Source organism: Lotus japonicus, chromosome 1 (assembly GCF_012489685.1).
Source record: "Lotus japonicus ecotype B-129 chromosome 1, LjGifu_v1.2".
Lineage (NCBI taxonomy): Eukaryota > Viridiplantae > Streptophyta > Magnoliopsida > Fabales > Fabaceae > Lotus > Lotus japonicus.
The window spans coordinates 35581074-35607127 of record NC_080041.1 but is presented as its reverse complement, the minus strand read 5'-3'; the positions used below and the strand labels follow the sequence as shown (position 1 = coordinate 35607127).

The 26054-nt window shown below is 37.2% G+C and overlaps 3 protein-coding genes across 5 annotated transcripts; 1 reads left to right on the top strand and 2 right to left on the bottom strand.

Moving 5' to 3' along the window:
- The first annotated feature begins 5377 nt into the window (after window positions 1-5377).
- Window positions 5378-6403, top strand: LOC130734542 (uncharacterized). Its single transcript, XM_057587004.1, has 2 exons — window positions 5378-6074; window positions 6153-6403. The coding sequence occupies exons 1-2, from the start codon at window positions 5832-5834 to the stop codon at window positions 6348-6350; spliced, it is 441 nt and encodes a 146-aa protein (XP_057442987.1). The 5' UTR covers window positions 5378-5831; the 3' UTR covers window positions 6351-6403.
- A 303-nt stretch (window positions 6404-6706) lies between these two features.
- LOC130734541 (uncharacterized) lies at window positions 6707-10909 on the bottom strand. Of its 2 annotated transcripts, none has more exons than XM_057587002.1 (8): window positions 10496-10909; window positions 10302-10388; window positions 10127-10216; window positions 9939-10028; window positions 8540-9790; window positions 7779-8452; window positions 7412-7700; window positions 6707-7332 (listed from the first exon to the last, which is right to left on the bottom strand). In XM_057587002.1, exons 1-8 carry the CDS (start codon window positions 10892-10894, stop codon window positions 6976-6978), a joined length of 3237 nt encoding a protein of 1078 aa, XP_057442985.1. In that variant the 5' UTR covers window positions 10895-10909; the 3' UTR covers window positions 6707-6975. The 2 variants fall into 2 exon arrangements, with proteins under 2 accessions (XP_057442985.1, XP_057442986.1); XM_057587003.1 differs by having other exon boundaries at window positions 8540-9784.
- A 2497-nt stretch (window positions 10910-13406) lies between these two features.
- On the bottom strand, window positions 13407-20118 carry LOC130734540 (probable alpha,alpha-trehalose-phosphate synthase [UDP-forming] 9). Of its 2 annotated transcripts, XM_057587000.1 has the most exons (5): window positions 19751-20118; window positions 19494-19536; window positions 14757-16855; window positions 14185-14458; window positions 13407-14061 (listed from the first exon to the last, which is right to left on the bottom strand). In XM_057587000.1, exons 3-5 carry the CDS (start codon window positions 16742-16744, stop codon window positions 13732-13734), a joined length of 2592 nt encoding a protein of 863 aa, XP_057442983.1. In that variant the 5' UTR covers window positions 16745-16855; window positions 19494-19536; window positions 19751-20118; the 3' UTR covers window positions 13407-13731. The 2 variants fall into 2 exon arrangements, with proteins under 2 accessions (XP_057442983.1, XP_057442984.1); XM_057587001.1 differs by lacking the exons at window positions 19494-19536; window positions 19751-20118 and adding an exon at window positions 17751-17891.
- Window positions 20119-26054: the final 5936 nt, after the last annotated feature.

Sequence of the window (26054 nt, the reverse complement as noted above, 5' to 3'; positions counted from 1 at the left end):
ACTGATATAGCACACTGTGTAACAGATGTGATGATTCCATGTGCCATGGGCTCGCTGCCCTCCTATGATGATCCCTCTGGTAGCACTGAAACATTTGTGTTTGGAAAATCGCTTTCTCCTCTTCTTGTTTAGTTGGGTCGAGTACAATACAACTATTATCTGCTACGGAACAACATGTTGCAACAGCAAGATGTTTTAGCGGGGTTTCAGCATCAATAAGTGCAGCGCATGCTGCATTTATCGCACACGGAAGAAGAGCACCGTCACCATGCTGCATTTGTTTGCAGTTCATGGCTCATGATTTTGGGTGATAAAATCTTAGTATGATGCCTCCCAGTAGTAATATTAAGATACTTGTTCAATTATTTTCCTATTTTAATTTTTTAATATAAAAAATAAATATGAAATTGCCTTTCTCAACCTGTTCTCTATTCAAATGAAACCGAGTTATTATGTTTTTACTCCTTCCATGAGAAATTGGGTTCTTAGCAAGATTTATGGTTGATTTGTCGTCAATCCTTAGCTTTATTGGTCTCTAAATCATCACTCCTAACTCATGTTAAACAGAATAAATCCAAACTGCTTGACAAGCTGCAAAACAGCCTAGTATGTATTCTGCCACGCATGATGAAAGCTCTACCACTGGTTGTTTCTTCAAGATCCAAGAGATTGGAGCTCTTTGAAACAAAAATACATAGCCAATAGTGCTCCTCCTATCAATTTTATCTTCACAAATTTGAGAAACCAACTAGCTCATCTTTATCTTGCTTCACTTCAGCTAGAAACCAAATATCATGCCTCAAAGTGCCTTTGACATATCTCAGTACGCAGCTCAGCAGCTAGAAGGTGTGATTTCTTTGGTTCAATCATGAATAAGCTGCTATAATGCTAATATCAGGCCTCCTGTTACAAAGATACCTCAAAGATCCAATAAGCTGCTTGAACTTAATTGTATTAACATTCCCTTCACTTATCAACCCTTCCAGGTTCAGGTTAGTTTTAGTGGGTGTTTTGGAGGGACTGCACAGTTTCATATTGAACTTACTACAGTCTCTAGTAATTAATAGATTATCAACATATAGGCACACCAATAGTCATCTTGTCATTTTCCCTTCTTACATAAACACCATACTCTACTGAGCATTTCCTGAAACCATGCTCCACAAAGAAGGAATCTCCAGGCACTTGGTGCCTGTTTAAGTCCATACAAAGCCTTGTTCAGCCTATACACCATATTTTCTTTACCTTTCGGCTTAAGCCCTGGTGGTTGAGTGACATATACCTCCTCTTCTAGAGGTCCATTTAGGAGTGCTTATTTTACATCAATGTGAAACAGAGACCAACCTCTTCTACAAGCTAGAGCAACAACCAGTCTTATAGTTTCAAGCTTGGCAACTGGTGCAAACACCTTAGAATAATCAAGTCCAAGTTTTTGTAAAAACCCTTTTGCCACTAGTTTGGCTTTATGCTTCACAAATTTCCCCTTGGGACTTAACTTAATAAACCTTGAAGATTGAAGACTCATTTAACATCAATAGACTTATTGTCATGAGGTAATTTTGACAGTTTCCAGGTTTGATTCTTTTCAATAGCTTTCAATTCTTCCACCATAGCATTCTTCCAAACTTGCTCTCTCAATGCTTCTTTATAGCTTATTGGTTTTGAATCTGCTACCATAGCAAAGTGAATTAGATCTACATCCTCATCTACTGCATTGTCTGAAGTTACTTGAAACTCATTCAATTTTGTAGGCAATATTCTCAGCCTAATTGGTCTTGGTTTTGTCTGAACTTGATCAATTTCTTCAACCCCAGAATTATTGCTTGTTGCGTCATCACCAGACTCATTGTTGATTGCACCATGGAGTGCATTTCATTTTCATCTTGAAATGGCCCAGGTTCATTAGTCCCTGGTTGATCATTTTCAATTCCAACTGGGAAAACTTGGCTGCTACTCACTCCCCATTTTCCAGTTCCATTCTTCAATTTCTCTTATGATCAAATCTTAGGGTACATGCGTAACACCTTTTCCACAATTGCTTGTTTAGACAATTCTTCATCATTGCTCTTCATTTGATTTCTTAGAGTCACCAATCTTGAAAAATATACTTTGCAATGGACTAACTAATCAACCTTCATTTGAAGCAATTCATATGCCTCCTTAAAGATTGAAGTCAAACCTTCTTTACCTTCGCATCGCCACCATAGTATTTCACCAGCAAATCCCATGTTTCTTTCGAAGTCTTCGCACCTGAGATCTTCTTCTCAAACACCTTTGAATCAACACAACGATGTATAAATAACAGGGCTTTCTAATCCTTCTTCTTCACCTCCTTATGAGTTGCGCGCTAAGCCTCAGTTGGATTTGATTAACACTGCTACCTTATATTTATATTTATAGTGCTAGGCTTAACACTTGTAGTTACACAACTAACTGGTTGTTATTTTAACCACCAATCTAACTATCACACATAGCTATCACACATAGCTAGATATATTTTTTTACATCGGAAAGATAAATTGCATCCGCTAAGGATTGATCCCTGGACTTCCCTCACTCAACCCATATGTATTCTAACTCCTACCACTTGAACTATCATTTCGAGGTCCTACCACTTGAACTATCATTCGAGTACAGCTGGATATATTTTTTGAATTAACTACAATATCCACTAAAAATGAAACATAATAAGAAATAAAAATATACAGCAGAAATTGCAAAGAATGAAACCAACACCAACCAACACACAAGAGTGAAATTCACTACTGAAATTGTCATAATATACATGCATATATATACATCGTTTTTTTTATTTTTGACTGAAGATATATCCATAGTTACATCCACATAAGTATCAATTTTTCTAAAATGCACTCTCAATTATTCTTTTTCTTTTTATAAAAAATGAAACAGATAAACATGACACTAGGTGACTACCTACCAGTACCACTCACGCTAACCTCGTGAAATCAGCCTCAACCAGAAACGACGACGTCTTGTCTCAAAGGAGGAGCCATAGCATAACGGGCGGAGAAATTCCGAAACCCATCAGAAACAACGTCATCTTCGAAATCCCCGTTTTGCCCCGGACCCTCATCGAAATTCAACGCGTAACTCAAGGGGTCGTATTGGTACTTTCCAGCGTGCCGTGAACTACTGCCGCTCCGGTTACGGCTGAACCGCCGGATGAACGTCTTCCAGCGTGGCCCCGCTACGATCTCCGACCACTCGCGCGCTCTCATGAACCCGCGTGACCACCACCGGTCACCGGCGCTCCAAGTCGTTGGATGTGACTCGGAGGAGCGAGATTCGGACCAGAATGACGTGGCCCGCACGCGCTCCCACCAGGAGGTGGTGGAGCGACGGGAGCCGAAGCAGCAGAGGGAGTTTGAGGTGTCTTGCCAGTTGCCGGTTGAATCAAGCTCCTCCATGATACTGATAGTGTTGTTAGAATGATGCAATTTTAGTGTAGTGAGTATTTTATATATGTGGAATATTGTGAATTGGGATTCTATCCTAACCCGAATCAATCATTCACATATATATGATATATGAGTGACTGAGTAAGCGCGAACAATAACGTTACGTACATCCTCCGGTCACATATATATATAAAAAAAAAAACACTTTTTAGGTAGATTCATTTAATGAAGGTATCTAGTTAAATGAATGACTAGATACATATCTAAAAAAAAAAATTTTTGCTTATACATGTGACCGGAGGGTGTATACGATACAGCTGTGGTTTTAATACTTCCAATGAATGGTGAATGATAATTTTGTGATTGGGTAGGCAAAGAGCATACTAGCCGTTCCAGAATATGCTGCACTGATTTGATGATTCTTTATTGTGTCGCTCTCATGGTCATGCATATCTATTTGGGATTTTAATATTTTATACATTTAAACAACCTTTTTTTTTTTTTTTGGTCAAAAACAACCTTTTATTTTAGATAAAATATTTTTTTATTTGAGACGGGCCGAAGCCCAACAAAAAGAACAGATTCATAAAAGTCAAACATAAAAGGGTGAATTGTTTTGGATCTGCAGAAGAAGCCTGTCTATTTCCCCAAGATTTTCAGTTTAGATAATTGACCCCTATTTGGTGCTGCTGGAGTCTCGTGTTGGGCTTCCGTAATAGCTGCACAATTTGGAACATCGGCAGAGTGGTTTATGCTGTCCATATGGGAGCGCGGTATAAAATGGAACAATCTTTCCCGCTCAGAACTCAATTAGCTATTCAGTTTAATTTGGGGGTTTTAGATGTTTTTGTTTGGCTCTTGAGGTTTTACTTCATGTTTTATGTTGTATGTGTCAATTTCATGCTTGAGTGTGTGTGTGTTTGTTCTTCGATTCCTTATGTATTTGTGTATTGTTGTAGCACTCTTTTAGGGTCTTGTATGTTATAAGTGTCGTTTGGCAACCTTTGAGTTCAATTCCATAAGATTCATTAACAAAAAAAAATAGATAGTCTTGTAAATAAATTTTATTGGGTTAGTTTATGAAGTTATGATTTATACACATTTTCACTCATTTTTCATCTTCATTTTCTATTTATTTTTCTTTTCTCTATCAATCAAATCACCTATTACATCTTTACTTTCTGTATCTTTTCTTCATATCTCTCTTTTTCTCTAACTTTTCACACCTCAAAAATGATTGCTCTCTAGTTTATATACTCTTTTAATATGAGAGGGTTAAGGAACCATTCAGTTCATTATTATAGTATAAAGGACTAAACTAAATTATAAATTATAAAAGTTTGTTGGAGAAAAAAATCATGACAAATTGAAGTTTTTTTCTAACTTACAAATTAAAGTTAAAGGATATGAAACTTCTCCAGTCTTATTTGAGTAGCTGAGAAATTGCCTAAATTTGATTCAGTTTAAACATAATTTTGTCGCTTAATTTGAATTACATATGTAATTTTAATGTTTTATTAGTAAGGGTAACCCTAAACTACAACCCATAAATCAGCGTGTTTGTATAATGATAGGAAAACTGAACCGGTAAGAATGATGACGTGAGTTTGAGCCCAAAAAAGTTAGTTGTTGGTAGGGAGTCTCATAAGACTAATCGTTTAATCCTAACTAATTTTTTTTATTACATTATCTTTTTTTGGTTACATAATCCTAACTAATTTGTGAATTGGTTAAAAGCAAATTATAATTATGAAAATAAAAGAAAGTATAATATTTTTATGTTTAATTTTCAATTTTTTTATATATCGAAAAAAAAATTACATTCTTGAAGGATTGACATTTCCCTCCTCAACTCATATGCCCTCGTCTCTTACTAGTTGAGCTATCATTCATTTTTTGCTCCATCGGAAAACGTTGAGCTATCATTCATGAACATTAATATTTAATTGGCTTAATAGCACTTTTGGTCCCCCACGTTTAAAAAATGTGCAATAATAATCCCCCACGTTTAAAAATAGCATAATAGTACCTCAACGTTTATCTCCGTTAGCAGTTTTGGTCCCCCGGCTCCTTTCCGTTAAAAACTTAACGTTTTTGTGTGACATGGCTTTTTTTTTCCTGATGTGGCACTCAGACTAGGAGAGAGAAAGGTTTTGGGGGGAAATCACATGCCCCTCACGTGAGAATCACCTTCTCTTTTATCATCTTCTTCCCTAAATCTGAAAATCACTAACCCTAATTCCTCTTCTTCTCCCTCAAATCCTAAAATCACCAAAACTAATTCCTCTTCTTCTCCCTCAAAACCCAAAATCGCGAGCCCTAATTCCTCTTCTTCTCCCTCAAAACCCAAAATCGCGAGCCCTAATTCCTCTTCTTCTCCCCCAAATCCCAATATCGCGAGCTCTAACCATGGGAGGATCTTCAGCCACACCTAATTGGAGGGATTTAGAAGCTGATTCGAGTCGCAGGGTACCTGAATCGCACAGAAGAAACGATGGTTCTCATGGGTTGTCTGGCTCTCGCGATGTTTCGACTGGTTCTGAGATGAGGCGACGAGTAGTGCTGTGTGAATGTGGGGTTGAAAGTCCATTGGTGACAACATGGACTGGGGTGAATCGTGGAAGGAGGTTTTATGGTTGTGGGCTGTTTGAGGTTTGTAAGATTATTGAGTTGTTGAATCAGTGGCTATTTTCTTCTTCCCTGATCTGTATAACTAACTTAAAATTACAGGTGCATCGTAAGAAGGTATGCAACTTCTTCCAATGGCATGATGCTGATGACAATTGTAATGCTAGGGAGAAGAAGTTGATTGTTGTCTTAACCAAGAAGAATGAAGACCTGAAGAAGAAAGAGAGGATCCTACTTGCCTTTTTGTTCATGTCAATAATTGTGATCCTTGTGTTGTTGGTAGCTTATGTAAGGAAGTAGGAATACTAGTTGGGGTAGTAGGAATATAAGGAAGTAGGAATGTATTTTGTAAGGAAGTAGGAATGTACTTCCATTAAGATGGGAAAAAAATCCTTTGAGAAAGTGAATGCACTTATGTACTTCCATTAGGATCCTTTGATGCAAGAAATGAAATTTGCCAATTGTGTTTCCATTGAGTTGAATTTTATGCAATTCTGTTTGAGGTTATATGTATCTTAAATTTGATGCAATTTTTTTCATGGCAGCTTGGATTGAATTCACTTGAATGTGTGAATGTATAAAATGCATGAATTGATCCTGTGAATGAGTGAATGTATAAAATGCATGAATTCAATAAGAATGGACTCATAATAGGCATTGACATAATATGCATGTATTCCTAATAGGAAGGAACATAGTTGTTACTTCAACAGAGTCTCATAAATAAGAAGGAATAGCCATAGTTGTTACATCAGCAAAATCCACCATCCAAAAAACCTACATAACCATCCAAAACATACTTGGTCCATACCAGATACATACACAACAAGACTAGGTTCATTACAAGACCTCAAAAAACACAGACTTAAAAACACCATCCACAGGACAATAGGTTCATAAAAATAGAATAACAGATCTAAAAACACTACTGAGTGCCACTAATTGCTTCTGCATTCCTCTTTCTTCCTCTCCTCCTTGGTGCATTTGGCTGAGATGTAGTGGCAGTAGGTGCAGGCTGAGAATATGCAGTAGCTATGTGCTGAGGCTGAGAAGATGGAGCACCAGTTTGTTGAGCCTGAGAATTTGCTGGAGCAGTGGGTGCAGGCTGAGAAGATTGAGCATCAGTTTGTTGAGCCTGTGAATTTGCTGGAGCAGAGGGTGCAGGCTGGTTATTTGCAGCACCTTGAGCTGAAGTTTCACCTGGTCCAGATTGAGCATTCCTCTTCTGACCTCTATTTCTAGTAGTCCTTCTCTGTTCAGGTTGAAGAACTTGAGTATTTGCCTGAAATCAAACACAATCCACTAAAGTAAATTCACAACTTTGACAAAATTTAATTGGTAAGCACAAGTAAATTCATTACCTCATTGCCTCCTACTAGGATTGTCCTATCAGCTGCAGTTTTACCTTTGCAGGTTCTCTTGTTGTGTCCAGGCTCTCCACACCTTCTACATCTCACAGTGGAACTAATCCTCCTCAGCCTATTAGGGTTGCTAGGCTCATCATTTGCCTTGTTCCTCTGTTTTTTTGGCCTTCCCGGGGCCCTCCTCACATAAGGGGGATTTAGAGGTGCTGCTTCCACATCTGGCCATAATTTGGGCCCATTGTTTGGGAGGATTATGTGGCTGTATGTATTCAGAAATGTGTGCCTCCTGAAAAACATAGAAACAAATTGTTAGTTTGTTAATCAACATAATGCATTATTACTTAAGAAAAATTATTTGCATTACCTGTATGCCATGTCCACATAATTCTCTGGCACATGGTTATTATACCACATACAGGCCACAGCGTGCACACAGGGAATCCCAGTCAGATCCCATCTCCTACAAGCGCATGTCCTTAGCTCTACATTGACAGCACACTTATCATTGTCCCTCTGTACTTCAAATAGTCCATGTGCAATATCACCATTCCAGTTAGGTCTCCACCTCTCTGAATGGTTCTTTATAATATCAAGCTTTTGCTGAATCATTGGACACAGCTGACTATTTCTCCACCTAAGCATTAGATCATTCTGCTTCACAATGCGATTAGTGAGATAAAATTTCAGCCCCTCAAGCAAAGTGATAATAGGCTTGTCTCTATGCTCCAAGATAGACCTATTAAATGCCTCACACATGTTGTTAACCTGGAGATCACAGTGTGTGTGTGGGCTGTAAGCTGATCTTGTCCACATCTTAGGAGGTACATGCATCATTTCCAGCCAAGCATCTTGATTCAATTCCTTCATGTTATCCATTGCAGTTTTCCATTGTGGTTCTGTGCTAGCCCTTGCAGCAGACCATAAAGCATTCTTCAACTCTTCTCCTGGGAACCTCTTCCTGAAATTACTGTATAAGTGTTTGACACACAATCTGTGTTCAACATCTGGACCCAATTCAGCAATAGCAGGAACCAATCTCTAACAATGCAATAGAGATGAATGTAACATTAGAGAAAAATAACATAATGTAAAATAAGACAAAGGGAAAAGTCTAAACATAATTACTTTTTGCTGGTCAGAGATGAATGCCCAATTTTGAGGTTTAACACTATTCAGATCATGTAGTAGAATGTTCAAGAACCAAGTCCAGGAATCCTTAGTTTCAGCTTCCACTACTGCAAATGCTACTGGAAACATTTGGTTGTTTCCATCTTTGCCTACGGCTGACAGAAGTTGACCACCATATAGTCTCTTAAGGAAGCAGCCATCCAACCCAATTAAGGGTCTACAGTGCTTGGCAAATGCAGTCTTAGTAGCTTGAAAGCAGATGTAGATCCTCTCAAAGACTGGGCCATGTACTCCCACTGCTGATTTTATAATGACTGTGGATCCAGGATTGCTTCTCAGCAATTCAGGAGCATACTGCCTCAGGTGACTGTATTGCTCCACACTTGCACCATGCAACATCTCTAGATTCTTGACCTTTGCCCTGTATGCCTTGTACCTCCCTATCACAATGCCCCACCTGACCCTTGCCTCCTCTATCAAGCCCCTCACTTTCAAATCTGGAGTGTGTTTCAGAATTTGCATAAATTTCTTAGCAAGCCAAAATGTCTTTGCCTGCCTATTACTGGCTGTCCTGCAGCAATTATGGTTGTTATGGAAGCTTACAATTTGCCAGATAGGCCTTGAAGGAGTCTTGCTGGCTCTCAGGTAGAATGGACACTCCTTAACACATTTAACCACCATCCTCTTTTTATCATTTTTGGTGATTGTCAGATTCTTCTTGGTTTGGATAGCAAAATCACTGACAGCATCCTTAAACTGATCTTTGTTGTTGAAAGTCAGACCTAACTCAAGATGAACCACCTCCCCATCTTCAGTAGGTTTGAACTTAGGATATTTCCTTCTACTTTTTCCTTCATCATCGCTTTCTGATGGACTTTCTAAGTCCTCAGAATCACCATCCTCATCTTCAAATTCCTCATATGTACTAGGCTCCAGGTTCCTTGACTCATTCACAGCTTGAGTATATTGATCAGTAGAACCTTCTGCAAAAGTGGGATCTGGATTGGCCTCAGCTATATTCAGCAGAGACTCTTTAGGAAGCACACATAGCCAATCCCAATCTTCTTCGTAGTCACTGTCATCCATTGAAAAATCAGAGGATGCCTCTTCATCATTTGGATCAAATTCAGCATCAGAATCCTCATCTTCATCACTGAGAAGAACCTCACTGGCCTTTCTTTTTCCCTTATCTACCCCCTTGTCATTTTCAGTTACTTCATCATTGTCATCCACATCACGAATCTGTTCCTAATTGACAACAAACTGATCAGCAATATAATTTTCATGATAACTTAAAGACCAACTTTAATTCACAACTTAAACAAGAAATTTTGCTTAACTCATTACCTCAGACTCAATAACAAATTAAACATTAAGTAACTGATCATTTAATTACCTCAGACTCAATTTCTTTTTCTTGCACTGACTCACCCTCCTTGTCTTGCTCTAACTCAGTACCTCTCCTCTGTCCATCATTGACAACAACCTGAAAACAAAACTAAGCATCAATATTTTTTTCATGGCAACTTAAATTATAGCATCAATTCACAAATTAAACATTAAGTAATAAACCCATTTAATTACCTCAGCCTCAAATTCTTTTTCATGCGCTTCTTCAGCCTCCTTGTCTTGCTCTAACTCAGCACTTCTCCTCTGTTCATCATTGACAACAATCTGAAAACAAAACTAAGCATCAATATTTTTTTCATGGAAACTTAAAGTGTAGCTTTAATTCACAAACTATTCATTATTTAATTACCTCAGCCTCACTTTCCTTTTCATGCCCTTCTTCAGCCTCCCTGTGTTGCTCTAACTCAGCACCTCTTCTCTGTTCAGGTTGGAGAACCTTTTGATTATCCAAAAACACAACTAAGCATAAATCTCTTTTTTCATGACAACTTAAAGGGTAACTTTATTTCAACTTACACAAAAATTAAATCATAATTTCATTACCTCAGCATCAATCTGAATTTCCTGCACACTTTGACCATCCTTGTCTTGCACTAACTCAGCCTCCTTGACTGTCTCAGTCTCACCCTCCCTGTCTTGCAATACCTCATCATCACTTTCAGAACCAACTTGCAATACCTCAGGAGTATCTTCAGCACTCTTGTAAGCAATTAGAGGAACAATATTTGGATCTTCCACTAGGTGTTCAACATAAATATCAACTTCAGCTACACCTTTAACATTTTCAAAGAATTCTCTAACATCTTCATCATTGGAAAGTGGACTAAAGCAGACAGACCCATCACTAGCCACATGCCTATACCACAAGCATTTGAAGCTGGGATATCCCAAGTACTTTACCAAATTACCCACCACAATGGATGAAATGTGATCCACATCCATATGTTCAAAGGATTGGCAGAGCCCACTTTCATAGGGCATATTTGGGTCAAATGTAATTTCACCCCTATGATGCACTTTCATGGTTATCACATGGGCAACAATAGGCCTGTAGAAAGACAATAGAATAAACTTTAAAGGAAATCTCATGGACCACATGCAAGCACAAACAAGACAGGGATTCAATTAAATAACATACCAAACAAACTTATCAATTAAATAACACACATCAATGCATTGAATGGACTAAGACATGACTAAAATAGGCAATAAAAGATGCAACCGACAACACTGAGACATGAATACAATAGGCAATAAAAAATTCAACCAAGATTCACAATACTTAGACATCATATGCAATAAAAAAAGGCACCTGGCAACATAGTGAGAGGGCACATCGGCTCCAAGGTTCCAATAGTCCAAGTTTGGAGGCCTTTTCTCTGGGACCATCTTCTCTGGGACCACCCTCTCTTTCTCTTTTGTCGGAGTGTTCTTCTTTTGCCTTGGAGGGGTCTTCTTTTGACTTGGAGAGGCAGTTGTCTTCTTTGACACACCATTCTTCTTCGAATCCTTCGCCATCTCTATCGCAATCGCAGGTCCTCACCACCGTCGACCTCGCTCGCAATCGCAGGTTCTCACCACCGTCGTCCTCGCTCGTAATCGTAGGTCCTCAGCACCACAATCGCAGCTCCTCAACACCACAATCGCACACCCTCACCGGCGTCGAGATGGGTATTGTAGATTTAGGGCAATTTTGGACCTAGGGTTACTAATTGGGGATTGGGGCTTGAATTAGGTCAGATAATGAGCACGTGATTCTCACGTGTTGTGATTTCCCCCCAAAACCTTTCTCTCTCCTAGTCTGAGTGCCACATCAGGAAAAAAAAAGCCATGTCACACAAAAACGTTAAGTTTTTAACGGAAAGGAGCCGGGGGACCAAAACTGCTAACGGAGATAAACGTTGAGGTACTATTATGCTATTTTTAAACGTGGGGGATTATTATTGCACATTTTTTAAACGTGGGGGACCAAAAGTGCTATTAAGCCTATTTAATTTGATACGTAAATAATACAATATTAAAATATAAGATTATTTTCTAGTACATACCTTTTAATTTTGAATTGTTGTGGACCAAATAAGGCGTACTTTGAGGTCCAATACCAGAAGTCTCAACCTAGTCCAACTCATTCAACTGCAAAGAGTCAATCATAAGTTCAAAAATTGACCAAAAAAAAAGTTGAAAGCCTGGATGCGATCTATTTGACCGAATCCAATTCAGGTGTTGAGACGTTCTATTCTGTTTACGTGATTCTCAAATGTTATTCAGAATCTTTGCTACGTGCCTACGTTCAACAAAGAATTGTGTATATCTTGCTACGAATTTCAGAAAACAAGCTTGTTGGTAATTTATTTCGTATGTAAATTTACATGAAGTTTTTGCATTTAAATCCACACGAAAAATATGTGGATGTTCGTAAAAAAATTAACATTTCTTGAGATTTTTCATTTTTCCATTGATTAAAATCCAGAAGAAAAAAATTAAAATCTGGGCAGAAAAATTCATAACAATAAAAAAAACTGCAGGAATGACCAGATTTTTAATAATGACTATAAAGAGGTTTAATATTATTACACTAACCTCCCCTCTAGTTTGCAAAATACATTAACCTCCCCTCCTGCATATATCAATTTGAAAAATAGAGGGGTGGTAAAAGGATAAATCTCAGGGGAGGTCAGTGTCATAGTGATAAACTTTAAGGGAGGTTAGTGCAATGTTTCCGTATAAAAAAGGGTGGTTAGTGTCTTGTTAGTTATTAGAGGCGAGGTCAGTGTGTGCAATAATGATTAACCTCAGGGGAGTTCTAATTATTTTGTCTAACTCCAAATTCTTTCTTTTGAAACTAGCTGGAATGCTCAAAGCTCCATTGTCCTAAATTATCTGAGAAGCATGGCGCATGACAAAGAAAGAAACCATAAGGTTCAGTTAAAAGTACATTGATTCTATACCATGATACATTTCTTTTCCATTCAACAATGGCACATAGAAATTAGAATACATTCTCCATTTATTCTTAACTTGCAGGTACTGTTATGTTATGTGATTTAGACAAAAATACTTACTTGAATCGCCTTCATTTCAGTTCTTTCCTAACTATTTCAGTTTACCATTTTCAACACCGAGGTCTCTATTCAAGTAATAAAGCTAAATAGTCATGACATGTGATGCTATGATCACTTGGTTGTTGGGCAATGCAGTTTTATATAGAAATGGATTCTATTGTTGTGTTGGATTTCAACAAAGGTGAATTCTGTAGTTTAGTTTCCCGATTGGTGCATAAGTCCGCTTCACTGCATTAGGCAATGATGTAGGTATTTATGCCGAATAGGGTTTAAAATTGCGGCCGCAATGTAAAGGGTTTTGGAGTTGGAGTCCCTGTTTGGGATGATAATTGCGGCCGCATAATCTGTTTCTGTCCGCAGTTCCGTAACGCAACTGCAATTTAAAACCCTGATGCCGAATGAGCTTCAGTATGATAAAACAACGGATTTTCATACAGCTAGAGTGCCTATACTCTGTAATCCATGAATATATCCAGCATCCTTTAATCGAAACCAAGAGAAACATCCACTTGACACCCCTGCCAACCAATAAAACCAATCATTTTTACCAGCTGCTTAGCTTCTAAACCTAAAGCTGCAACATTCTAAACAACCGAAACTACTCAGACTTAAAACTATCCTTAAAGCATGCATGCATGTCTACATCTTATAAAAACCATAAACCACTGAGTCTGTATCCTATGTAACTGGTACCTAAACAGAGAAAAGATGTAAATTTTAAACAGTTCTCTCAACGCAGAAGTTTGCTTTTTCAGAAGGGGCTTCTGTAGAAGATCTTGATTCAGACCCCAAAGCGGTAAGTAGCGCCATCACGTCCATGGTATCATCTAGGTAGTATCTTGCTTTGCTTGGTTTTTGGCCAACAGTGCAGGCAAAGATTTCTGGTGCTGAGGATGAAGTTGCACTGTCAGATTTGGTCAATATGCTCTCGAACATGTCCTCATCAGATCTATCATCTCCGATGCAAAGTATAAAATCCGGCGATTTTCCTTTCATGGTTGTTAGTCTAGACAGAACTTGCTGTACAACTAACCCTTTAGTAATCCCCTGCAATGTTGATTAGCCAATATCAGATTTTGAGAACAATCAGGGTTTCATATTCCGCAACCGCAATTTGAAACCCTGAGAACTTTAACAGGTTGAGATGTGGAAGGATAGGTATGTGTGTACCTGAGGCTTGACTTCAACAATATGCTGACCCTTTTTTACTACTACAGGTTCATTTGCGAGCACATTTTCAAGGTGATCCAAGAGCTCCCTGGCTTGCCATGATCCGAAATCAGGAGCAGCGTCATAGTAATGCCATACCAATGCACTCTCTTTGGTCTCTATGTAGGAGCCGTCTGTCGCCTCAGTATATGATCTCATAACGGGTTCAGCAATCCTTTTCCATGTAAAATCTGTGTCTGCATGACTCATTTCCCAGCTTGATTCTTTACCCCACCTGTGGCAATGATCAAATAATACCATCAGTTTTGAAGAATTTACCAGTAACATGACAGCTACTAGACCATAGGAAGCAAAAACTCTGATATAAACATGTACTAAAAGGACAATTCAAAATTTTACTGTGCAGAAAATAATAAGCCAATGATGCTGAAAGCCCAGGACAAAAACCACTATCTATTCATTTTCGTTCTTCAATTTCATCCTTTTTTTTTCCCCATATGATATGGGAGGTATTTAAGAGATGTCATTATGATTAACAGTTGAAATGCAGAACCAATTACAAAAACACTAACCTTGTAAAATAACCGTGCTCAGCCGCTATACCAAGGTTCTCACACTGATCAAGCCATTCACCCAGTGATGTTTTCCCCCGGCCGCTAACAATAAACACAGTATTGTTAGGGTCACTGCAGAGATTATTTAGCACAGATACAACTTCAGGACTTGGAGCTTTTACAATGGAAGCTTGAGGTACAATAGTACCATCATAATCCAAAAAGATTGCCCTGCAATCTGCCCTTTTATATGCAGAGCCAATTTGATGTGTGCACAGCTTCCTAAAACTCGGAGAGAGGGCCAAAACTCTGAAATTCAGGCCAAAGCCAAGGCCCCAGAAACATTTCGCGTAGTGATCCTTGCAAGAGAAAACTAGATCTTGCTCGAAATGCCGGGCCCAGTAAGCCACATCATGAGAACTAACATACTTATAGTGCTTCTCATGCCGGAATTTCTTCTCTTTATCGTACATCATAATAGCTGATCTTAGTGCTTCAGCTACATCATTGATATCCCACGGATTTACCCTGATTGCTCCACTAAGAGATGGGGAGCAACCTATGAACTCAGAAACAACAAGCGCGCTTCTTCGAGGGGAGTCATAAGATATTTCCAAGGCTTCATCCGTTTTCGCACTCCCCTGCCTGCAGACAATGTATTGGTATGGAATCAAATTCATACCATCCCGTACAGCGTTCACAATGCAACATTCTGCCAAAGTATAATAGGCTGCCTTCTCATAAAAAGGAACATGATGATCAATGATAACGATAGGAGCGTAACCTGGAAAACCATACTTCTCATTTATCATTTCCGCAGTAATGTTGGCCTCCTCCATTACTTCCTCAGCATCTTTACTGGCACTATTTGGGGGATTTAGAATTTGGACTAGTACTATTTCACCCCGCAGTTCTGGATATTCCTTCAGAAGTTTTTCTATGGCCAAGAACTTTAAACTTACACCTTTAAATACATCCATATCATCAACACCGATAATAAGTTTTCTCCCCTCCAATTCTCTGCAGATTTCTAAAACTTTCATAGAACAGGAAGGGTGACTTAGGGCCGATTCAATGCGACCCATATGAATCCCAGCAGGCAATATTTTAATGAATACTGTACGGCCGAAGTATTCAATTCCAAGGTAACCCTTTTTGTTTTCATATTCCAAGTCAAGGATTCGTCTGCAGCAGGACAGAAAGTGGCGAGCATAATCGAATGTGTGAAAACCAATTAAATCTGTATTGAGCAGTGCTTTCAGAATTTCACTTCTCACAGGCAGGGATCGATAAATCTCAGATGAAGGAAATGGACTATGGAGGAAAAAGCCTAGCTTGACACGACTGTGCCGCCTCCGGAGAATTGTCGGAAGAACCATGAGATGATAATCATGTATCCAAACATAATCAACTTCGGGATTAATGACCTCCATGACTTTATCAGCAAATATCCTATTAGCAGAAACATAAGCCTGCCACAGTGACCTATCAAAGAGTTCGCAAGAACCTGGATACATGGGCAACATGCTATGAAGTAGAGGCCACAAGTATTGCTTGCAGAATCCATCATAAAACTGTTTCTGGATGTCAGAAGGAATAAAAGTAGGCACACAACTGAATTCCTTAAGCAACTGAAGAGAAACTTCCTCTTGCTCACTCTCATGAACATTAACTTTCAAAGATCCCACATAAACAACATCTGTATCAGCACAGAGGCCATCCTTTAGCTGCCAAAAAATTGAATCTTCATCATAAGTAAAGCACCATCTGCCAGAGGTCTCATCCTTTTCAGCATTGAGAGGAAGAAAATTTGATACAATAATCATCCTGTGACGTTGTTCTGATGCGAAGGAATTTAAATCATCATCGTTACTCTGTTTACCATCTACATCAGACATGATTCCAGGAACAGTCATAACTCGCGGAAGAGCTCTGGCAGTTTGAGGGAAATTTAAAAAATCCCCTGTGACCAAGTCCACCAAATTCACGCATGATCTTGCCACCATTTTTCTTTGAATCCCCGATTTTCAAAGATTCTCAGAAGTGAAGTGATCTTCAAGAATTAGTATCCACAGCTCAAACAATGTTGAATAAATAACCTAAAGAAAAGCAAGAACCTGTGAAGACAGAAGAGAAATTGTTAAAACTATATAATGCAGAAGTATAGGACAAGTACATAACTAAGTCAGTTATGTCTGATAATTTATAATGCACTGTGCTGGAAGTATAGCAATATGGTTTTCAGATTCCTAGCAACCAACCAATTAATTTAGTGAAAGAAAACAGTAATCATTAACCATTTATATATTACTTCCGACAGAGAAAACATGCACTTTCTTCCCAGTTACTAATCAGAAGAATCAAGTTGTCCAAGGTAATACTTTGCTCAAATTGTATGTCACTATCGAAAGGTAAAGAAGAAAACAAGGCTCACAGCTATCAGCACTGAGTAATATGTGTTCTACGCAAGTTATCAGGTTCAGGCACATCCTGGTTAGGAAGCCTAAATAAAACAGGCATTAAGAAATAAAATCCTTCTCCATCCCTAAATCACATGAATAACCATTTCCTAGACTTATCAGTGGGATTATGTGGGAATCACCCTCTCTATCCCCTTGATCTAGTACCCGTCTCCTATATGAAAAGGGTTAAAAATACATGCTCTGAAGTACTTGATATCGGAGCAACCTCTAACTTGAGTGTCGGAGTGGCTTTCGTAGAGACACTCCCACACGCTTGTGCTGCACAAAGAGCATTATGACCTTTAATTTTAGTCGAATCAGGGATGCGCCTACCACTGATTCTAAGACAATACTCATGATACTCCTGAGCATAAATTTTCTTTCAAACCTCCTAACATTTTAATTAAAACAAATTGGATTTTTCTCTCTCAAAGATTAGGAAGAGAATCATAGATATTTAAACATATTCAATGGGAAATCCAAACCATAATCACAAAACAAAAGCAATAAAAAAACTATTAGAGATGAAACGACATATAAGAAGACTCACACAAATTAACTTGGATTAAGCTCAAACTCATGCAGCTAATCTCATGAATCTGTCTTTATACCAGATCTGTGAATCACCATTAATCAAAAAGCTTATAAGAAAATGCCTAAAGCCGCAAGGATATCTAGATTGAACTCATCCATGAACATCTCTTTTAAATCACTGCCCGTTCACGCGTTTTCTGATTGAGTATCATATGAAGCCTGTGATCGAGAAGGCGTTACACTCAATGCCAGCTAGGTACAATACTGCTTCAGAGTTAGGATATGTACTGATTAATTGTTTTTCTCATTTAGGAAACTTAATAAACTGATTAAGTTTAACTAATATTTAAGTAAAACTCAGCCAAATACATCGAAACATGAAAGGAAATTTAAACAAAATCTAAATTAATCGTTTCGTTAATGGACAAAAGACAGCTAATCCCCATTATTCTAAAAACTTTTGAAGCTGTTTTCAACGCAAATCATGTAAGGAAGTTGGAAGAAAAAACATGCTAACGCGTGTTTTGTAGCGCTCGGGAACACGTGATGAGGCATGGTGCTTGTGAAGCTAAAACATGGAGCTTATGCGCGTACATGGTTTTATTGGTTGGAAACATTTTAATGCTATCAGCATCCAAACACGCTGTTACTCTTTAGTTGCAGCTAAGTAAAATCATTTGAAACACTTAGCTCTTTACTGCATGACAGACAGTTCACACATTGCGATCCCCGTTTTTGTTTGCTTATAAGATTCTCCGGATTTCCGCTTATTTATTGTCCACATACATGCATGCAGCCTAGGATACCATGTCCAGACCACCTTCAGCCATATGTAGCATACTAACATTTGTTCTGGACTGCATAATGGGCCGCAAAAGTGACAAAACCTATATATATCCCTTGCGCAATATCTGATCAAATTATAAGAGAATCTCTAAATCCACTATTCTATTAAAAGTTGAATTTTTCATAAGATACTTTCCTACAATAGTTTCTACTACAGCACTTATTTTTCTTTATATTTCACTTTATCACGTCAATCTCGCACTAGTCTCTCTTATCTTCCTTTCTATCTTTGTTGTACAAAGAATTGCACAAAACTATTGCGCAAAAGTAATGTACAACAACAACTTGTCATTCCAATAAACAAATGAAAGGAATCTGTTGCATGAACACACCATGCAGCTAAAACCACTCACTTAAGAAGCTACATTCTCAACAGTAAGGAGATGATGGCACAATTGATGTATGATATCTTTACTTTTAATCCATCTAAATCTAAATTATGCTCAAATACTAACTTTAGCATCAATGTTCCTTTTGCCCATGCATTATGTGATGAATCACCATTGTTCTTCATCATCTATCTTCTTAGAATTTAGGTTAGGCCTAACTCTACCCCAAAATCTATCTTAGAATTGATGATTGCTCTACCCTCAATAGGGACTATTTTGGCCTTATTTCTAGTCAATGTAGGACCTTCACATACCTACCACCTAAAAAATCGAGCAATTCATCCGTTTTGATCACTCTAACCGTAACATATCTACCGCGCAAAAGTCGAGCAATCCATTCGTTTTGATCACTCTAACCAATACAACATTCATGTGCACGCAAAGCAATAATCTGGTTTCAGACATTTCATTTCTCTCTGAACAAGACATTCACTCCCAAAACAAACAGCTCCAAATGCAAATATGAATAGAATCCGGAAGACCGAAATAGCAAGAAAGACAGAGGACAATAGCAGGCAATTTACCTTTAGAAGATTAACACCCGATCACTGCACAAAAAACTTCACCCTGCTTGGAAGATAAAATCAAACAGAGACAAATTAGAAAATCATCACCATGCATCAAAAACTCATCTTTGATCTTCCCCTGATCGGAGAGGAAGCAATGGAAATGAAAAAGAAAAAGAAAAAGCTCTTATCCATTACAGAAGACAATTCAAAGTTGAAAGCAAAAGCAACAAAAACTAGTCAATGAAATCTCTCAAGTAGAGTCCTTCTTTTACCTTGCATTTCGCTGCCTCAACAACCAACAAGACCCTTTTGTCAACGAATATATATATGTATATATACAGAAATAATGAAAATAAAAATGGAAGTATAATTAATGTTTGATGGTATAAAAATGTGGGTACGATGAACTATCAACAGATTTCAGGGAAAAAATCGTCAGTATTGTTTTTCAGATAAACATCAAGTAGTATAGGATAAGTGTGTTAGGTTCAAAGCTGGTGAAGATTTGAGGAATCAAAACCGACCAGAAATAAAGAATATTTGATAATAAATACGAGTTATGAAGGCGTGAAATGAAACCAATATTAGTATGTTGTGATTTTTTCTTTGTTTTCCGAGGTTGCTTTGTTTTTGTTCTGTTCTGTTCAACGATGGGCTGCGGAGACTCACACACGCTAGAAACGTAGAAAGTCAAAAAAGACTTTAAAAGAGAAACAAAGATTTTTTTTGGATATAATTTCTTTCTTAATTTATTCTTTGTTGGAGAGAGAAAAAAAAAAAAAAAAAACAACCCAGTTGGATTGCAATGAATCTATGTGTCAATCTTCTAGACACTGACATTGCTTCCACAATTGCCCTTTTACTCAACTCCTTTTCATGACCTTTTGTGGAAGCTGCTAATTATACATTATCCGCAATTTGTGAGCAAATATGGCAAACACATAACACTTCATTTTTTTTGGAATGAAAAGATATTTTATATATCATGAAAATTATGAGAACATCTCTATCAAATTAGGATCAAATTAAATCTCCACCATTTATAGTGCATCAATCTATATAACACCAAATCAATTACGCACCAATTATTTTTTGATAGGATAATGATAAAAAGCACGAGAGATTTTGAGACGAAATGAGAAATTGTTAATTTGCGCCGTAATATTCACAATACATTAAGTTTTTCAAGCAATGATTTTAAAATTTGAAAATTCATTATTTGCGTCATCTCGAAAGTGTGCTATTGACCTTCGTACATAATGATAAAATATTGCTCTTTATCCTATAAAAAATTAGTGCCTGATTGATTTGGTGTAATATAAGATTGACCTTCAATACCGGTTAAAGAGCATCAATCTTATATTACACCAAATCAATCAGGCACTAATTTTTTATAGGATAAAGAGCAATATTTTTTTTGTCAATTTCTGCCGTCGGATTCATAATACACTATATTTGGTTTTTCAAGCAATGATTTTAAAAAATTAAAAATACAGTATTTGTGTGAGTATTTCCGATGTATCAAAAAAAAAGTATTTGCGTTGGTGGTGTATTATTGACCTTCGTGCCAAATAACAAATCTCTTTCTCATAATAAACATTCACTAAAGATCAGGAGATGTCAAAATTAAAGACCCCAACTAAAGCCCATAATCGTGTTAAAACAAATTGTCCCAGCAACAATAATAACCTACCAAAAGAATTAAGTTCTATACCTTAGGCTAACTTTAAACATGAGCTTTTTTGGAAGCTGCTAATATGGCATACATATCATATCATACACTTCATTTTTTCGGAAAGAAAAATAAAATAAAATATATGTCAAAGAAAGGAAAAATATTTTATATGTTTCATAAAAATTTGAGAACATCTCTCTCAAATTAGGATCAAATAACTGTCAAAGAAAAACTTAGGATCAAATTAAATCAACACTTAGGATCAAATTATAGAGCATCAATCTTATATAACACCGTACCAAATCAATCAGCACCAATTTTTGATAGGATATGCATGATCATAAAGAGCAAGACAACCTTGGAGAAGAAATAAAATGACGTTAATTTCTACTATAAGATTCACAATACACTATGTTAAATATTTCAAGCAAGTAAGCAACTCATGTTAGGGGTGTGTTACTAACCTTCGTGCCAAATAGCAATATAATTCTCAAACCTTCTAAAAAAATGAGATGTCAAAATCAAAACCCCGAGCTAAAGCCATAAATCTTGTTAAGGCAAACTGTCCCAGCTCTTTACTTAACAACAATATCAACCTACCAAGAGAATTAAGTTCCATGCACTAAGCTAAGTTTATACATAATTAATACAAACATTTAATTATACCAATAAGGTAGGTGGATCATAATTGATAGATAATTGATCTAATTAAGCATTTATTCCAGTGTTCGACCCTTGAATGGAGCGTATGAAAAAATATTTTTTGAGGGAAGGCTACCCAATTAATGTGATCTCTGAAATTCGGGTATGGTTGCCAGTTGTGGATGTTCTCTTCTCTCTTATTAGAAAAAAATTATTTTATAAAGAAATATTTCAAATGGATGAACAAAATAGCTTAAATGTATTTTAAAAAAGGGTAAGAGAAAAAATATTACTCCAATAGTTAAAATATTTGCTAAGATGGGTAAAATAGACATTGTCACAATTCAAGGCTATATAAACATGTCTTATTGGACGACTTAGCCTAAAATAGCTTATATCATGTGCATATCATGTTGGAAGTAAGCCTTTATTTTGACATTATCAGATAAATAACTAGTTACAAAGGAATAGCAATTCATTGTTCACATTGCTTTATAAAAACGTTTTACTTGCAACTCTTTGATTTTGAATTGATTCGTTCCTTAATTTTGTAAAGAACATCTTGCTAATCACTATCTTGAATATATTAATTATTTTTTAAATTATAAAGAATACATGATATAATATATAAATAATTTTAATATTATTTTTTATTTTTCATTTGTTATCCAGTTATTTTTCTTTGTTTTGATCAGGAAATATTACTATCAAGTTATGGAATCCACGTCAAGAATTGGCGTCAGAGCACCTAAAGACAAAATTATTGGAAGCAATTTTCAACAAGCCAAACTCCTACGTTTCAAAATTTGAAGCAATGTCTTTGCATGCGGATAAACATAGACATGTCCCTCAAAGTCATGGCATTAAGTACAGCTCGGTTTCCACGTAGCCATGTAGATTATTGCCTCAATGTTCCTTTATCCGCTTGAGTTCTGTCACACATAATTGTGAGTAAGATTAAAATGAAAATAACTAGAATTAGTAACAAATATGTACAAATATATTTGACAAACACATTAGATTTCACATTTTTACCACATGATTAATTAAAATTTTAAAATAAATAAGATTTCAAAATATGATTAGAGACCGACAACTTGTAGCTAGCACACCCATTTAACGTGATCTCAAAACCTTAGGGTTAGTCTCATAGTTGTCGGTGGTGGATACCCTCAAAAAAAATGATTAAATGTATATACAAAACTTTTTACACGAGTCAGAAGATTGACACAAATGAAGAGCATGAATTGAGGGATCGATATCTCCGTAGCGATGCAGATGGGGTGAATCTAGACACTTTGACATTTAAAGAGAAATTTAAATTGAAGGTCGCTGTAAAATTTTCTCATTGCAATAGGTCCTTGAAAAAATATTTTATTTAAATCGGTCCAGTTGATGTCTCTTGCGTACAAAACATCAATATTGCTCAGTCACAAGGCTATGTGGTGAGTCTGGTCAGTTGAGGGGTGACCACATGGAGTTTTCGTATCAGGTTTAATCCCTCTAAAATTTTCAATAACTTCCAACCTCACATCCAAAGAAAAAGAGGGACGGTGATGACGCCAGCTTGAGGTTGTTGGTCACACATGCCAGTAGGAAGAAGAAGACTAGGTTCATGACTAATCTCTTTTATATGGGAATGCAATCTTTAAGTTTTGAACTAACGTTTGGGTTGAGTTAAGCCTCCCAAATTATAATATAGTGTCAGAGCCATATCTAGATTCGTTTAGTGGAGACTACTCGTATATGGGTCACCCACAAATGTTCATTCTTGCATATTACACTTTAGATGTTCAGTCTTGGGCATGAAGAGTAAGTTCAAAAGTCTCACAATGACTAGAGATATGACCAAGATATCTATTATATATGGAAAGACAATCCTCATCTCTTGAGCTAGTGTTTGGTTTGAGTTAGGCCTCCTAAGTTCTAATATGGTATCAAAGCCTATCCTAGATACGTTTGATGGAGACCACCTTTATATGCGCTACACGCAAATGTTCATTCGTGCATATCACGCTCCAAATGTCCAGCCTTGGGCGCAGAGGCAAATATACACATAAGTGGGGGGGGGGGGGATGAACCCCCTGAACAAAAAAAATTGCACTTAATTTCCTATATAAGTTTTTTTGAACCTCCTGAAAATTTTAAATTATACTAGTAGACTAAGTTTTACACCTATTTGCACCAAAAACCCACTTATTTGCACAATTATGACTTGTATAGTTTATGATGTAAAAACATATTAAACTTGTTTTTAATTATATTTTTACTGATGTGTTCATTTGAAAAATTTGAACCCCCTGACCCCGGGTCCTGGATCCGCCACTGCCTGGGCGTGAGGAGGTTGTGTTGAAAAGACTTACATTGACTAGAACTATCGTAACATCTAATAGCATGTGGCGTTTCTTGGGTAGATAGGGTTTGAAGTTGGGGTGTGTGTTGAAAAGTCTCACACTGACTAGAGATATTGTCAAGATAACTTTTATATATGGGAAGACAGTCCTCAACTTTGCAGCTAATTTTTGAGTTAAGTTAGACCCCCCAAATTTTAATAGGAGGTGGTGTTGTCTTAGTTAGATGGGGTTTGGAATTAGGCGTTAAATGTTTTCTAGGAAAAAAATGAAAAAAGGAGGGGTTGGATGAGAGATTTGGTAACCAACGAGGGTCGGTCTTTACGGATAAATGAGGGAAAATGGATTTGAGAGTATGAAGTTGAGTGATTATGATCCATGCATTTTCCGATTGTGGCAGGGAGGAGGTGTGGTTTTGGAGTTCTAGTGTGGTAGTTATGAAGGAAGAGGAAGAAGGGAGAAGAGGATGACTAAAAGTGATTAAAAGATTTTTGAGAAACCAAAACATTGATGTACAAATTTCATGTGGTCACCTCTCAATTGACTAAACTCATGTGAACTGGTAACTGAGCAAAATTTGTCCTCAAGTTTGGAAGACACTCTGGAAACTTCGTGTGTTGCCACACCAAGCTCATTTCATGGGGCGAGTCCATGTGAAATGCAGTTCCATTCCGAAGAAGCTATGGAACCTTGGTGTTTCAGCTCCATTTTCTTGCCCTGAACACTCCAGAATTCATGGATCATGCTTTGTGGGATTGCCCCTTGTAAGACCCCGAAATAAATAACTAGTTAATTTATCTATTTCCGTTGTATTAAATGATTGAGTGTTTATACTCTATGTTATTTTCCTTACTCAAACCCTATTGCGAGTCATGAATATTATTTATATGATAATTAGATTCACAGTATGTTTAAGGATGACACTATAGTCATTTTGTTTGATAGCACGAGCCATATTCGCACCCGACTAAGGTCGAGAGTGTCCAAAAAAGGCTATATCCGCTCCTAGAGCACTGTATAAGCGCAATTTAAAATCTTCAGAGGAATATAAGAATTTCTCTTTATCCTTCCCATGACAAGTGTTTCAACACGAAACTCTGGAATGTACGCACGATCGATTTCAGTTCTCTGTGCTCAAAGTTTTGTGCTTTTTGTAAAACTGTCCAAATAACTTGATTTCTCTATCAAAACCTCTTCTCTACTATCCCAAGAGCATGAATATCCGGTTGTTATTCGCCGATTCTCGCCGGATCGTCTTAGGAATTCAAAAACTCCTCAAATACTCATTTTTATGCTGAGGTTCCACTTTTTGGATCGAAAACTCTCGACTGAGCTTAGTGTCAGTAGGATTAGTTGTCATAAACATTGTTGGTATCAACCTCATCCAATTTATTTTTCAAAATTCCAACTTTGAATTTCCGAGTTAAAAATACTGACCAAAATATTCCTGTGTTAGTTTTCGACATGATAATTTTTCTGAGAGTTTCCCTGGCCTAGATATCGCCTAAGAATACCTAGGAATTTAACTGGATCGAAGAAAAAGTTCGACAAACCCTATTTTTCGCTATGGCCGAAACTTGTTGATGTGGCACCGTGTCCAAAAATAATTTTTGGGTCTGTATGGCTTGAGCTATAGCGTAGCTCTTTCGATTGTTGAAAGTTTTGCTTTGGTTTCGTGTCATTCCGAGTTCTGTAGCTCGAGTTATGCACGTTTTAGCGATCGAAGTCTCTGTTGTCCATTCGTGCTCAAGTGTCGAACTCTGAAGCTGTAAAAGCTTTCTTTCGGTCTTGTTTAGTGTTATTGGGTTGTATTGTTTCTTAATGACTAAGAAATGATATTGTTCTTAAGGTTCGGAGCGAGTTGAGCTGAGGAAAGAGGTTTGGAACAAGCTGTGAGGTTTCACAACG